General features: G+C 36.2%; 1 protein-coding gene across 3 annotated transcripts in view; it reads right to left on the reverse strand.

The window, feature by feature from the left end:
• Nucleotides 1-16390, reverse strand: part of LOC105189996 (kinectin) — a 34274-nt gene extending 17884 nt beyond the window's left edge. The window contains exons 1-12 of one of the 3 annotated variants that reach the window (XM_025302343.1): nt 15965-16390; nt 15252-15350; nt 15054-15137; nt 13973-14130; nt 13734-13825; nt 13408-13494; nt 5151-5316; nt 4826-5051; nt 1491-1644; nt 1290-1419; nt 991-1215; nt 735-908 (exon numbers count right to left, since the gene is read on the reverse strand). In XM_025302343.1, the coding sequence (XP_025158128.1) occupies nt 735-908; nt 991-1215; nt 1290-1419; nt 1491-1644; nt 4826-5051; nt 5151-5316; nt 13408-13494; nt 13734-13825; nt 13973-14130; nt 15054-15137; nt 15252-15349 (1594 nt within the window). In that variant the 5' untranslated portion in view covers nt 15350; nt 15965-16390. Of the gene's footprint in view, nt 1-734; nt 909-990; nt 1216-1289; nt 1420-1490; nt 1645-4825; nt 5052-5150; nt 5317-13407; nt 13495-13733; nt 13826-13972; nt 14131-15053; nt 15138-15251; nt 15351-15964 lie in introns of those variants that run through there. The other 2 variants (XM_025302344.1, XM_025302345.1) reach the window with 2 other exon arrangements.

The following is a 16390-nucleotide window of genomic DNA, read 5'->3' on the forward strand; positions in this document are numbered from 1 at the left end:
ATAGTTGTTTATTTTTTAATTCTCGTCGAAGTCTTTAAAAACAAAAATATTTTATTTCTATAATTTTAAGTTGAAGATATAATAAATATATATATATATATATAAATTCCGCAATTTTTAACTATATAGTCAAAGAATATTATTATGAATATAAATTCAACTTTTTCATATAAAATTTTCATATAAAATAAATTTCATATAAAAATGAATATAATTTTAATAATTACTTTAATAAGTAATTTTAATATTTATTTTTAAAAATATTTGTTTTAATTTTTCATACAATCTGTAATTTTAATTAATTTCGTAACTAAATTTCTAAAAACAAAAATATTTTATCTTTGTAATCTTCATGTTTACTCAATTGGAAAAATATTTTTTTAGTCTTTTATACCAACTGTAATTTCAATTAAACAATTAAACAATTATTAATAGCAACTAATTGCCAAAATTGTACCACTTGCAGAGATTTTAAAAGACATATCTACGAAAGATGTTATACAAAAAATCTCAAAAAATTATAGAATGCCACAAACAAATCAAGAGTAACTTCTAATTAGTCTTTATCTCATTTTTATTAAGTATTTGTAAAGTATAAAAGAAAATTGAAAGCTGATCCAATAGACGACTTTCCCCTACATATAAAATGAAAATGTCGAAAAAATTTTTTTTATCAAGACATTATAAAGTTGAATAATTGCACGAATAGATTAAGAATGAAGCTCAAATTTTACCGAGATCTTTCTTTAGTTGTACAACCTCATTGTAAACTCTCAATTTTTCGGCAGATAGCGAAAGAAGTTTAGATTTCAATTTATCCTTCTCGTCTGAAAGCGCCAGTTTTTCTTTCTCCCATGCTTTCCTCTCGCTTTCCCGTAAAGTAAGTGCTTCCTCTAGCTTTCCTTTCACTATAACAAAATTTCGAGATTTTCCACACATTCTATCGTCTTTCTCTGTAAATTTTAGATTGTAAAGTGAGTGTTAGTTTACTATTTTGCAAATCCACGCTTTTTGTATCTTCCCTCTTTACATTTGATTGTGCTTTCTTCTTTTCTTTCTCATTAGACAATTCCTTTACAGCAGTCTCGAATTTTTCTTTAAGCAGCTCGTGTTCTTTCAGGAGCATATCATATTTCAAGTTATTTTCCTTCATCACATCTGGTATGTCCACGTTATGTCCATTTTTTATATTAGTAAAGACACCGAGCATGTCCTCTGAAATATTAATAATCTAGTAATGTATCCAACCTTTTTGCGAGATTAACGAGAAAGCAAAGTAACGAACAAACCTATTTCTTTCTCCACTTCGTCGACCATCTTTTTAAGTTGCACTTTGGTCATGAGCTCCGTTGGCTTCTTCTGCGTTCTGTTCTGGAATGCACTGCTCACTTTCTGCAGAATTTCTTCCGTTTTCTTCACCTAAGATATACAAACGCCACACATAAAAATAATATGTAGGTAGAAAAAATAATTCAGTATTGCAAATTTACCTCCTCGTACTTCTTTTCTAGAGCGGACCGCTCGCCTTCCAATTCTTCAGATTTGCGCTCTAATTTTCTCAGTTTGAACGACAATATCCGGCAGTTTTTGTTAGATTGCTCCAAACTTTTTCGCAAACGCGTATACTCGTCCGCTTGTTCGTCCCTTACGTGCGAAAATGATATTTATGTGATAAACGATACACGTATAGGGTATGCTGCGATGTAGTGTATCCAAATGCGTAGTATTCGATTCGTCTTTTAAGTATCTCTGTTCTTCATAGAGACGCATAAAGAAATTTGTACAAAGCCTACGATGATGAGGGTGATCCCTCGTAAAAATTTCTTAATTATTGCGAAATCTTAACATAGAACTCTTTCTGTCTCGCTACTCCCTTCAATTGAAATGTTTGCAAAAAAGTGGATGTGATCCCAGAAAAGTGACGTAAAACACGACAAAAAATTCACAGATTTCGTAAGCTTGATTACCAAACAAAGGTACCCCAATGGTTTCCGTGTTTGGCGAAAAGCGAGGGTACCGTCATGTATTGGGATCACATATACATTTCCCGTCCAAATCGTTGTCCCGCAACAATCCATATAGCTCATTTTGCAAGAAATTTTGATCTCTTCGTTTGAGACGCGTCGTCGCCGGTATATAGATTCTCAATTTTGTAGTGTTCCAAATCAAAGTTCCGGGCGCAGAGAGAGATATCTTTTACTCAAAGATCGAAATGTAGCATCTATTAAAAGGAACAGAGATACTGATCTCGATGTGCGAACACATGACGTGCACGTGATATATTAAAGTGACATCTAACTTTGAATAATTTAATTACAAAAAGTCTCACAGAGCAGTGAGTCGCACTTCGCAGTTAGACGAATCCAAATAAATTGCAGATTATCTAAAAAACTATAAAGTGTGAATATATGGCATGCGTATTAACCCATTAACGCCGAAAAGTCTAAAATTTTTTGTTCATTTTCAAGCTTTGTGCTTACTAAGTAAAACGTGATCGATTTATATGTAACTCTATTTCCTAGTGTTTTTTGGTGTGTTCTTTCGAATGGCGGCGTCAAAATTGAACTATCTCTACTAGAAAAATAAATATGACGGTTTAGACAAAAAAAACACGGAAAATATAACACTTTTTTTTAACGATTTTTTTTCACATCGAAATAATATAGGTAACTGAAGACCAAATGTACCAAAGGGGGACAAAATAGTTGTATTTTGAAAATCCAACCCGCAAAATTGTCATATACAGTCTGTAAAGTAAGAGTGTGTACGAGTTAATGTGTAGAAAAATTTATTTTTAATGATTTTTAAGTATACGGATTTGTTGTACTCCATGAGAAGAAAAACGCTATACCATTAATAATGAGTCCAGTCACCACCGGCATTGATAATTGCCTAGCATCTCCGAGACTATTTTCCACTACAGTCTGTAAAGTAAGAGTGTGTACGGGTTAATGTGTAGAAACATTTATTTTTAATGATTTTTAAGTACATGGATTTGTTGTACTCCATGAGAAGAAAAATGCTATACCATTAATAATGAGTCCAGTCACCACCGGTATTGATAATTGCCTGGCATCTCCGAGGCATACTTTCCACTAAGTTGACTGCGTATTCGTTCGATAAAGACCTTTAAATGAGACGAATTTGTCGTGTCAGCTGCTTCAAAATGCACACTCTTTTTCCTCGAAGCTTGTGCTTGAGATATGCCTCACAATACGGCTAAAAAAAAAACTAGGACGATATTTGAAACCAACTACCATTTATGTACACGCTCTTACTTTACAGACTGTACAACATGGCGGCATTAAAAATGGCGGCTGAAGCGAAAAAACCTAATATTTCACTTTTTTCATAGAAATTGAATAAGATTCGATTGATAAATATTGTTTTTCATCCCAAAATGGTAAATTAAGTAGTTCTATTTTAGATTTACGAAGATATGGAGTTTTTAAAATGTCGGATTCAATATGGCGGTTAATAAATTGAAAAAAATCATAAATGTTTTAATATTTCTGAATTTTTCTTTATTTCTACTAGAAAATTTTTATTATGAAAATACAAAAAGAACACATAGAAAAATAAAAATAAGCCAAATAATATTTTCGTCCCTTAGCCAAGGTTTGACGTTGCCCAACTCTTACCACGTGGAGGTAGACGAAAAAAAGGGTCTTGTTTTTTTTAGTTTTCTTGTTGGTTTTTTATATTTTTTATATTCTCTATTTTTTTTGTTTGGTTTTTTATATTTTTTATATTTTCTATTTTTTTATTTGTTTTACTTTTCATTTTAATCTGAAAAGGAAGTGTAATACGGAAACATTTTAAAAACGTATAAGTTCTGCAATGATTGCATTTTATACTTTTGTAAATCATGTTTTATCAGACACTCCATGTCATAAAGTTTTTATAAAACTTAAAATTTGCAGAACAAATACAAAAAAATTTAAGTAAATATTTAATTTTATAAATCTAAAAAAACTAAAAAAATAAAGCAAAAAGAATAAAAAGTAAAAAAATAAAAAAATAGAAAATATAAAAAATATAAAAAACCAAACAAAGAAAACAAAAAAAACAAGACCTTTTTTTGGTCTACCTCCACGTGGTAAGAGTAGGGCAACGTCAAACTTTGGCTAGGGGACGAAAATATTGTTTGGCTTATTTTTATTTTTCTGCTTGTCCTTTTTGTATTTTCATAATAAAAATTTTCCAGTAGAAATAAAGAAAAATTCAGAAATTAAAATATTAATGATTTTTTTCAATTTATTAACTGCCATATTGAATCCGACATTTTGAAAACTCCATATTTTTGTAAATCTAAAATAGAACTACTTAATTTACCATCTTGGGATGAAAAATAATATATATCAGTCGAATCCAATTTCTATGAAAAAAGTGAAATATTAAGTTTTTTCGCTTCAGCTGCCATTTTTAATGTCGCCATGTTGTATATGATAATCTTGCGGGTTGGATTTTCAAAGTACAACTATTTTGTCCCCCTTTAGTACACTTGGTCTTCAGTTACCTATATTATTTCGATGTGAAAAAAAAATCGTTAAAAAAAAAGTGTATTTTCCGTGTTTTTTTTTTGTTTAAACCGTCATATTTATTTTTCTAGTAGAGATAGCTCAATTTTGACGCCGCCATTCGAAAGAGCACACCAAAAAACACTAGGAAATAGAGTTACATATAAATCGCTCACGTTTTACTTAGTAAGCACAAAGCTTGAAAATGAACAAAAAATTTTGGACTTTTCGGTGTTAATGGGTTAAGTAAGGAAGCTCTGTGTGTTCATGGTATACCTTGTTCCGCGCGAAAGAAGATACATTACCTGAAATTATCCTGCAGCTCATAGATCTCCTCTTCTAGTTGTCTGATCTCCTTCTTCATGTCCTCGTTCTCGTCCATCAAGCTCTCGCAGAGATTTTCCGCGGCCTTCAGCTTCGACCGCAATTCATCGTGCGCTTTGTCCCTTTCGCCTCTGTACGGTTTAATATTCGCTTCTTTTTCCAGACCCTTTATCTTCGCCAACAGCACATTCTTCTCTTGCACAAGCGCTGGAACACGCGCCGACGTTGTTACATATCATGTGACATCTCGCCGAGTAGAAAGAAATATTCAAGAAACGGCAATATTTCTTAGATCGAGACGAATACCTTCGTTCTTCTTCTGCAGCTTCGCCACCTCGCTCGATGACGTTTTATTCGACATCGTTTCCATAGTCGTCAGACGACGCATCAGTATTTCGCTCTTTTCTTTCTCCGCCTTCTCGCATCTCGCTTTCATATCGTTCAACTGAGACTGCAATTTCTGTATCTCGTTCTGCGGGGAGCAAGTGTCACCGTTAATCGTTTGAGATTACGTTACTTATGTGCTTAATCGTACTTAATCCCCTCAGCCTCACACAATGTTTGAAAGTAATTCGTAAACATGTATACGGCGTAATTATGAAAATTGCGCTGCGCTCGTATCGCGGTAGTTGAATTCATATCTTTATGAGCGTGTCAATGTGTGGACGCGAATCTCTCTTCCATTATACGCAAGCAGATCAGACCTGAGAGACAAGGTGGAATATATATCAAGCGATAAACAATAAATAAATAAATAATTAAATATATACACTGGGTGTTTTAGACTACTCATCCACTATTTTTAAAGTGGAGGAAAATGGTTTTTAGCAAAAATCCTGAAAATTTTCATAACTAAATCGGGCACGTTCTATCCAGTGATGATATCTTCAACTTTCGATACTGACCGGAAACTAGCTACATAGACCGAAAATTGAGTTTTTTAAATGGAACATAGCATTTTTTATTATGTTAGATGGTAAACTTAATTCCTGCCGCCTTTTCGTCTCCAAAATTGATTTGTTTCGAAGGGAAGATGAATCAATCTTAATCAAAGTAATTTCCTCCATTTTCTACTACTTTTTCCCATCTCTTCAGCAGCAGGGCAACCCCATGATGGTAGAACGCGGTGTCTTTCGAGGCGATCCATTCATCCACCGATTTTTGGACTTCTTCGTAACTGGAGAAATGTGTGTCCGTAAATGCGTGTTGCATCGACCGAAAGAGATGGTAATCCGACGATGCCAAGTCTAGAGAATACGCTAGATGCGAGAGGACTTCCCATTCAAGTTCTAGAAGTGTCTGCTTCATGCTTTTCGCAATATATAGTCGAGCGTTATCATGCAAAAGAATGACTTTGCATTTATTGTTGGCTACGGATGGTCTTTTTTGCATCAACTTGTCACTCAATCGGCATAATTGTTGTTAGTAGCGATCAGCTGTAACGGTTTCATTGAACGTAATAGCACGTAATACAGCATACAAATGCAGAGCAAGATCTTATGCCCGTGAATATTCCTCTTCGGCGTTGAAGTGGATGGTCTACCTATGATTTCCTCCGCTTGGGATTATCAAAATAAATCTATTTTTCATCGCCAGTCACGATACGCTACAATAAACTCTTTTTTCTTTGCCTGGCAAGTAAGGAAGTCGCGATAGACAAACGATTCAAAATGGCATTTTTTGACAACTCATGATAGCTATATCCCTTATGAATTTTTCCCATGGCATGCAAGCGTTTTGAGACGATCATTGGAGTAACATTTGACGTTTTCGATAACTTTAAAAGCATTTGAGCTGAATTCTCATCGAGCAATTCTTGCAGCTCAACATCTTCATCAAATTTTTTCGGCTGGGACGTTTTTTGTCTCTTATGTCAAAATCACCGTTTCAAAAGCGTTCAGATCAAATTCTACATGTTTCCTACTTGTTCTTTCATGATAGAGTTTCACTACCATACGTTTCAGATAATAAGCGATATGTTTCAGCTACAGTTTTCTTGAGGTTGAAGTAGTAAAGAAGCACATGTCAGAAAAACAGCTTATCGCAGTTCATTTTCAATCGATTAGAAAATCTGGCGTCGAGAAATCTAACCTGTGAGGATTGAATCATTTTCAGTAATGTCTTTTTTTTCAATAAACGGCTCTGGGCATGATAGGGTACTGCTTCAACGCCACTCTCACGGTGTAGATAGATGAAATTCTGTAAGGCTATTTTCCAGTAGTATGGAGGTAAAAGAAAAACAGGGATAACGCGTACGCAGTCCCCACGGTCAAAAAATATGCGTAGTTACAGGAACCACATCCAACCGCCACGGAGGCGAACAACCTCTTTTCAGTAATGTTTGAACTACAATAAACATGCGACTTCACCGTCGAAACTCGCCAGCGTTGGAGCCGGCACTCTCTAGTAGCGAGCGGCAGGAATTAAATTTACTACCTAATATATTTCCAGCAAACACAATATTATATGTAACGTGCATATTAGTTTTAATTTCTTACTCAACAATATAACTGTTATATAACACATGTAACATATGTGTAATATAACAGTTATATTGTTGAGTAGGAAATTACAACTGACATGCATGTTACATGTAATATTGTGTTTGCTGGGTTCTGATTACATACAAAAAAAGATAAGAAACTTTAATCCTAAAAATTTTTTTTTAAATATCTCCAATGAGCTTGAAATGATGTTGAATCTCTTAAAATGGGTTCAGACTTGTGTCGTATCACCGTATCGTATCATAATTGCATATCATGATCGGCCAAATCTGAACGGGATCCCGTAAACCACGTCCAGACTTGTGTCATATATCCGTATCGTATCATAATCGCGTATCATGATCGGCAAGTGTGGACGGGACACTGTATCGTTTTTGCGTATTGTATCTGCTCTCAAGGTGATACGCAGGCACGATACGACTATGACCGACTTGAAGTCTTTCGCCGAAACATCAAAGAAATGAAACGTAGACACGCTATGACTGTAATCGACTTGGTCGGTATTTCGGCGAACATTAAAGAAATGATACGTGATACGGATACGTGATACGGATACAATGAGCGTAGACATAACTTATCCTGTCCAGATCTTGTATCAATTTGCCAGCATGGGATCTCTCGTTTTATTCAGTCGTATCACTTCGTATCTGGCAGTCATAGCTGATGCTATGGAGTGGTCACGAGAGAAAGTTGTGTTAGAATTAATAGATTTTTATAAACAAAAAGTACTCTTTGGAATTCAGCGGATCCCCATCATTTTAATAAATTAAAAAGAAATGATACATGGGAAGAAATTGCACGTGACACCGGAAGATCAGAAGAAGATAGAATATCTTCATCATCATTATCGCCATAAGTATTTTCGGTTAATAGGTGTTTCCGCTGCAACGGAGCACCTACCCAACAATACCGACTCCATCATCGACGACCAAGTCGATCATAGTCGTATCGTTCTTGCGTATCATCTAGATACGCAAATACGATATAGTGTCTCGTCCATACTTGGCCGATTACGATCATGATACGATACGGTGATACGACACAAGTCTGGACCTACCTTTAGGAGGTTGCATTGAAAGTTGCTGGTTTTGTGTTTTTTGAGCATTTATTTTAATAACAAAATATATGAATATATGATCAAAATATTTGCCTTCAGAAACTGACTTTTTTCCACTTTTATGGCAGAAGTTGAATCCTGCGACGAAAAAACGGTTTGTCTTTTGAGCCAATCCATTCAGCAATCTAATTTTCGACTTCTCCGTAATTATGGAAATGTTTTCCAAAGCGTGTTGCATTGATCGAAACAGATGGTAATCACTTGGGACCAGGTCCGGAGAATACGTTGAGTGCGGGAGAAGCTCCCATTCGAATTCCATCAGTGTTTGTTTCACGGCTATCGCAACATGGGGCTGAGCGTTGTCATGGAGAAGAATCATTTTTCGACGATTTGATATAATTGATAGTCGTTTTTGCATCAAATTATCATTCAAACGCTTCAATTGTTGTCGATAACGTTCGGTGGTGACTGTTCCGTTCGGTTTCAATAACTCATAATACATGATATTCTCCATATCCCATCAAATAGAGAGCATTGCTTTGTGACCGTGGATGTTTCGTTTTGGTGATGACGTTTTGATGATGACGTCGTTTTGATGATGATTGGCTAAGATCAATCCATGGTTTCTTACGTTTCGGGTTGTCGAAATAGATCCATTTTTCATCGCCGGTCACGCCACAAGAAATTCTTCTTTTTGCAAGCAAAGAAATCGAGATGTTTAAACGATTAGCAATGACATTTTCGATCAATTCATGTGGCTGCCATCTCCCTTCTTTCTGAATCTTTCCCATGGCTTGTAAATGTCGTGAAATGGTTGATTTATCGATTTTGAGTTGCTAAGCCAATTCTTTGAGTGTTTGAGCAAGGTTTTCTTCCAATAGAGCTTGCAGTTGTTCACCTTCGAATTTTTTCGATTGATTTGGTCGTTGTTTGTCGTAAATGTCATAATCACCACTTTTGAATTGTCGAAACCAATCTCTATTTATTGTTTTCGATGGAGCAGATTCACTATAAGTTTTCGCAAGCAATCGATGAGCTTCAGCTGCACTTTTTCTTAAATCAAAGTAATGTAGAAGTACATATCGGAAAAACAATTATCCATTTTAATTCAGTTATAAAAAAGCACTTGTGTAAACAAAGGATGGCGTCTAATAACTGAATTTTAGTGGGAAATGTTCACACTTCAAAATCAGATAAGAGATATCTATCACTGCCCACAGCATATGCAGCGTAAATAGCGGCTTTCAATGCAACCTAATATGATGATGAAAAAATAAACTTTTACTGCATTTATTGCGTTTCTGAGTTTATTAACTGCGTTTATTTAAGCTAAGTATTCAAACTGAGCACTGTCCTGTGCGATGCAAACATCTATTCTGCTTTGGAAAGAATTAGTTTGAAGAATTTCATTAGCACCTAACGATCGAATTGTTTCATTTATCTTACAAATGATATTGTTATTTGTAATCAGATGTTCACAGTAGATGTTCACACCAAATTTTTTATCTTTCACAAATAATAACATAGGACCACAAAATAAAAAAAGTATTTTATACCAGAAGGAAGATCAACTGTATCTTACATGTTTTGACTGAAACAAAATCCAAAACCAACCAAACCAAGTCCTTTGAACCCTCAACCCATAAACTCCAAACCTATACAAAATCATATACTCTTGAAGGCAACATCTCGAAATGATCCGGCCAGTGAAGATAAGGTCCGGAATTAATCCGGTCAGTGAAGATAAGATACAGATAAACCAATAACTTCACTAATCCCTCTGTTTTTTTTATTTTTGTGCGATCGTACCTTTTTTTCTTCAAATGATTTTGGGATTGCTTTCTTTTTATGTATCACTTTCTTTTTAGTGTCTCTTTTCAGTAACCAATAGTAATCCGTCATCATATTTTCGTTCCATTTACCTTAGTAACTTCTCTCAATTTCTTTCAGGTCTTGGTGAAACCGCTCGCTTTGTTTTTCATTATAGTGTTCTACATTTTTGGAAAAGTAGTTGAGATGAAAATGGAGAAAATGCAATGTTAAATTCATAAGACATCCTAATTTGTTATAATTTGATAACATGATTTCGACGATTCTTTTATGATTTTACAGTTTATCTGTTTCTTGCTTTCACATTGAATTAATTCCAGATTTTGCCATCTAGCTAAGTCTAGCTAGCTAGGTCATTTCGAGATTTTACCTTCAATGGCCGGATTAATTCCAGATTTTGTTTTCACTGACCAGATCATTTCGAGATCTTGCCTTCAAATATATATGAGTTTGGGATGTATGGGTTTGGGGTTTATGGGTTGAGCAAGGAACCCCTTAGTGTAAATTAACAAAATCTAGTTTATAGTTTATGATTATGATTCTACGCAGATAGGAATTTATAATCTATTTTATTAGAAGTGTGATTTAGTTTTGAGGACTCTACAAGAGATGGCATGGCACTAAGGTCAGTTTTGTCGAAGACATTCCAATCATAGCTATTGTTTCTAATGCTTTAATATTAATCCATGATGTGTAATCATTTACTAACAACAGACGCAGTAAAAATGGTATTGATACCATCTTAAAAATAGAATTTCTTAAAGAGTATTTTTGACATGCGTTGCTTTTGTTTTTTAATCAAAAGAAAACAGCGGTTGAAGGACATAGAATTCTGATAGAAACTTATGGTAATATTGTTCCATTAACACATTGCATGCGGGTATATTTCGCCGCGGACTTACGCGTGTAGCGGGTGTTTTTTCGTGAATTTCACGGGAGTTTGGTCATTCAGTAAAATCGCAATAAATCGATAACTATTATGTTTTTCTTAACGAAACTTTTTTTATTTTACTTAAAGAAACAATGGAAATCGTTGCCTAACAACACAAATACCATACACACTTACAATGTCTATCGTATTTATACGATACTCGCTCTCCGCACAAATCTACTAAATATGTACTTTTACGTGACCCGCGTTCTAGTGACAGACAGCAAAAAACGTAAAAGTACGTTTCCTGCATGCAATGTGTTAATTAAGACATGTAAATATTATTTTATTAAATGATTCAAAAGTGGTAATTTCAATGTTAACAACAAAGATTGCTCAGGGGAACCTAAAAAACTTGAAGATGCAGATTCGCAAACATTATTGGACGAAAATTCAGCACAATCCATTTCAGAACTTGCCAGAGCATTAAATGTTAATCGGACTAAACAGTTACTAAATGTTTACATGATGTGGGAAAGATTCACAAAAAAAGAAAATGGATTCCATATTAATTATCGGAAAATACCATTGCGAACCGGTTGAATATTTGCTATTCATCGATTGCTTGACAAAAAATGAAGAGTGTTTTATATTGAATTGTTACTGGGGAAGAAAAATGGATCTATTTCGATAATCCCAAACGAAAAAAATCATGGGTTGATCCAGGCCAATCAGCAATATTCACTTCAAAATACAATATGCACGGTCAAAGGAACCGCTGTATATTTAGTGGGATCAAGAAAATATTGTGTACTATGAACTGTTAAATCCGAATAAAACTGTCACCGCTGATCGTTATCGACAACAATTATACCAATTGAAGCAAGCATTGGACCAAAAACGATTACCAATTACGAATAAACGAAGTGATTCTTCTTCACGACAATACTCGACCTCATATTGCATTATCAGTGAAGTAAACGCTATTAGAGCTGGAATGGGAACTCTTATCGTTAACCTAACCCCGCGTCTTCTCCAGACATTACTCCATCCGATTATCACTTATTCCGGTCGATGCAACATGTCTCTAGAGGATATACTTTCATAACTTCGAACAAATACGAAAATTTGTTGAAAATTGAATCAACATCTCGTCGCGGAATTCATCTCAGAAAAATAGGAAAAAATACTAGAAAACGAAGGAAAATATTTTGATTAAGGCATTCGTTTATTATCTTGTTTAAATAAATCAGTTTTCGAAAAATACCCTTAAAACTAAATCACACTCCTAATAATTTGCAATTTGATTTTGAATCCTCTTACCACGTGTATCTTATAAATGTGACGTAATACGAATTTTTGGGAAACAAATTCTGTTTCAGCACGTCAAAATATGCAGGAAACAGTTGGTCTTCCTTCCGAAACAAAACACTTTTTTTATTCTATAGTCCTGTAATCAAGGACGGTGAGACCCGGTAAACGGGGTGGATAATTTATCAAACAATATTTGCTTATCCACTTATTGAGATAGCAGGCCCGACTTATGCCGCTTCGCAGCGGCTGCGTGAAAACATTGTCATATCATACTTCTATGAGGGTTGAATTAACGTCGATTCAACGGTTTATCGACTATTTCCAATAAACGTCAAATCATCATCGAATCAACATTATAGTTCTGACTGGATATCATTTCAAGATCATTGGAGGCATTTTAGAAAAAAAATGTTTGAAACAAAAGTTTCTTATTTTTATTTTGTATGTAATTCGAATATGCAATAAAAAGTGTTTCATTTAGAAAACTCAACTTCCGGTCTGCATAGTCAATTTTCAGTACTGGAAGTTGAAAATATCACCACTCGATAGAGTGTACCCGATTTAGTCATAAAAATTTTCGGTATTTTTGCTGAAAAACATTTCTCTTCATTTAAAAACAAGTAAAGTCAAAAATAATCCATATCTATAGAAGGGCTGTATGCTAATCCAGGAATTTCTTCAGAGAGAAATATATATTTGGATTATATAAAAGATAGACATAATGTTGCACGATCATACAGTTAGTTAATAGTCGAACGAGTTAATTAATAACACGTAAATGAAGATAGCGCATTTAAAGTCCTGATGGGGCTGTCGCGAGTGTTTCACAATTCACGATATGTAATATTATTAGATTGGTTTATGTACAAGGTTTGCTTTATGTATATGACGATACATATGTTTGATTATGATCGATCCTAGAAGTTTCCGTGTACGTCATTAATAAAAACGTTTCGTATTAACAAAAAAGTGTCTCGGCGGTCTCACCTCCTCAGTTTCCTGTCCTTTTACCGTCACATTATCCAGTCCGTCGTGGACCACCTGTTTCGGCGGTGCCGGCCGTGATTTCCTTACCTAAAGTGGTGTGACAAAAATGAGAGCGCAAAATGGAATTTTACATTCGCACGACTGTTGTTATCAACGAATGTCGCTACTCTACCGTCTGTGGTACAACTAAATTGTATCAAAACCTGTCTGAACCCTTGGACGTCTCTTACGAGGAAGATGTTTGCATGCGTGTGTTTGTGCTGTTTATGGCAATAACAGAAAGAAGAGCATTCCATGCATTAGTGAGTTAAACAGCTAGGAGATACCTGAATTATAAATTCCACGTCGTTGCCCGATGTGCCCCCATTGCTGTTGCTTATCACGTTCTTTATCTGGAGCTTCGCCGGTCTCCTGATATCTATACGCGTTGGCACGCGTAAATAATCAGGAATTATATATCATATATTATATATCATTATAAATATCATATGCAAAATGGGATTATCGGAAAAAGAGATATTCTTGAACTTGATGTTAATTGATTTATAGATCTTGCCTTGATTACCTTCTAATTTGTGACTATCGTCTGAATCCTTATCTATGGTAGAGAGATCCATCAAGGATGTCCAACCAGCCGTTGCTGCCGGCTGTGAATAATTATTCTTGGTTTCATCTTTCGCCAAGTTCGTAGCAGAAGACCACGTCCTTTTGCTCTCGGAGCCACTTCAAAATAATTCAATTGCGAGACAACAATCAATTTTTCTATGATATTCGAAAACGTAGCTTCCCATATTGCGCCACATCGAATTGACTCTACCATCGATACCATTGAAAATAAAAGGGTCAGCTCAGTCGCTGTTGACTCGTACTTAAAATGAATCCTAACTTGCGGTTGAATCATAGCTGTCTCGAGTCGTCGTTAGAAATGGCAGCGGCTTGTAGCTCTAACTGGTTTGTATCTCAACTACGTTTCATTCGAGTCTTTGCCAAGAAATGTTGGAATCTTCACTAAGTGACACCATCATCAATTTCAAAGTTTCTGTGTCACGAAACCGCACCGTTTCTACCGACAACCGAGAGTCGTTCTATTGTTCACAGAAGAAAGACCTCGCGTTGATTTAATCGAATAGAAATATTGAAGATGCATCTGCAAGCTTACATAAAAAGCTATACGAGTAACCAAGTATTTATCAAATAACACGTTCACTGAACCAGGGACATCCATCTTCAAAGATTTCGACAAAAGAAAATCCGTAACACCGAAAATTCATAGAAATGGCGACACGCGGGCTCAAAAACGTAGTCCACAGAAATCATTGTCGATTTGCAAATGATTCCGGCAAAAATATTACTATACAATTATTCTTGCAAGTTTTTTTCATTTATATACCCTCCGACTGAAAAGAAAATGATAATTAAATTTAGCTTTAGTTTTAATTTGTTGAGTTCAAATAAATCTAATTAAATTTAAATTTAATTTTAATTAAGAAAAATGTCATTCAACATGTAATGTATTTCGAATGTTTATCGTAGAACATAGAAATGAACATGAATAGCGATCAATCTTGATCTTGAGGAGTGCGCCGGCAACAAACACATGTTATGTAACAATGGACAATTTTGTAATGTACAACAACGAAACCTACCGCGTCGAGTCCGACGAGAGACTAGGAGACGAGGCCGTGATGTCTCCGAGGCTGTTTCTCCTGCCGCCATGCTCTTTGTAGTCCCTGAAGATCGTAATCGTTCATTCGAACCGCGCGTTTTTATTATACCGATATTATCATACCGATTGTCATCCTATCTAATGATCCTTCAGTCTCGTCTAATTGCGGATTCATTACCTGAAGCAGCGTTTGCAACGTGTCGGCCACCGAACTTGCGGGTGAAAACCCAAGGGGCAAAGAGGGTCGCCTTTCTTCGATGAATACATGGAGTGCATCCTGCGCGCGAAGGTCACATCTTTTAGTCACAACTTATGCTACCTGCGCCAAGATAGTGATACATATCGCGAAACGGAATGACGACGGACGAGCGTTTTCTCAGACGAATCTTGAGCGTATCGTAATTTACTTATTTAATTGCGACGTGTTGCTGTGATCTACGCTTAAGAATGTCACGACATTGTTTACCGGTGCACGTAGCCGAGGTAAGACGATCGGGATGTGCAGTTGGCAGAGAAAATCATGGAAAAAACGAGCAGAACGGTTTCAGCTCTTCGCTGAGGCGATCATGTCGCTCCGCTCGTCGCGCATATTTCGGACAATGTGGGCACACGCGTGCACGACAACCGTGACACTTGGAGAACCATGCGCCAAGCACACACCGGCGGTTTATTTATAAAATTTCAATGCCACGTAGCGTGCGCCTTTTTTCCCCAATGTTCCACGTACGTAAGAGATCCGAGGTCCGCGCAAGACGGACCGCCGGATGATACGGACGAACGTCTATCAGAGCAAAGCAGAGCTGTTCGATCGCGATATCCACCGATGAAGCGTCGACTGAAGTGGAGAGCTCTTACGCAATATCGCAAGGCGCGTTGCAACGCTCTACTCACTCAATCAGCACTCGATATCAACCCAAATTCAGCGGCTCGGCGTGAATTAAATTTATCCTAGACGCCGGTCGGTCAGAAACGGCCGCTCGTCGCGGCGCACAGAGTCTCCTCCATCCTCGGCAGACACGGTCGCATCTCGTAATCTTCCAATCAAACGTGACTCACACTCGCGCACTTGAACGGGGGTGGCTTTACATGCCCTCGGCGAAAGGAGAGTCCGCGAGAAAGAGAGTTCGACAGGAAGTTGACACGTCTCTCCTACTCGCGCCTACTCTCCTGCTGCATTTTTTCTTCCCTGTTCACGCGTCCGTAATCCGCTCCTCCGGCGATTCCTACCTACGTCGCACGCGACGTCACTAATAGCACTGACACAGCTGCTATTACGGAGTTTGTCCGTTTCCCGTAGCCGAACTGCGTGTAGATATA

Source organism: Harpegnathos saltator, unplaced genomic scaffold, assembly GCF_003227715.2.
Source record: "Harpegnathos saltator strain DR-91 unplaced genomic scaffold, Hsal_v8.6 scaffold486, whole genome shotgun sequence".
NCBI lineage: Eukaryota > Metazoa > Arthropoda > Insecta > Hymenoptera > Formicidae > Harpegnathos > Harpegnathos saltator.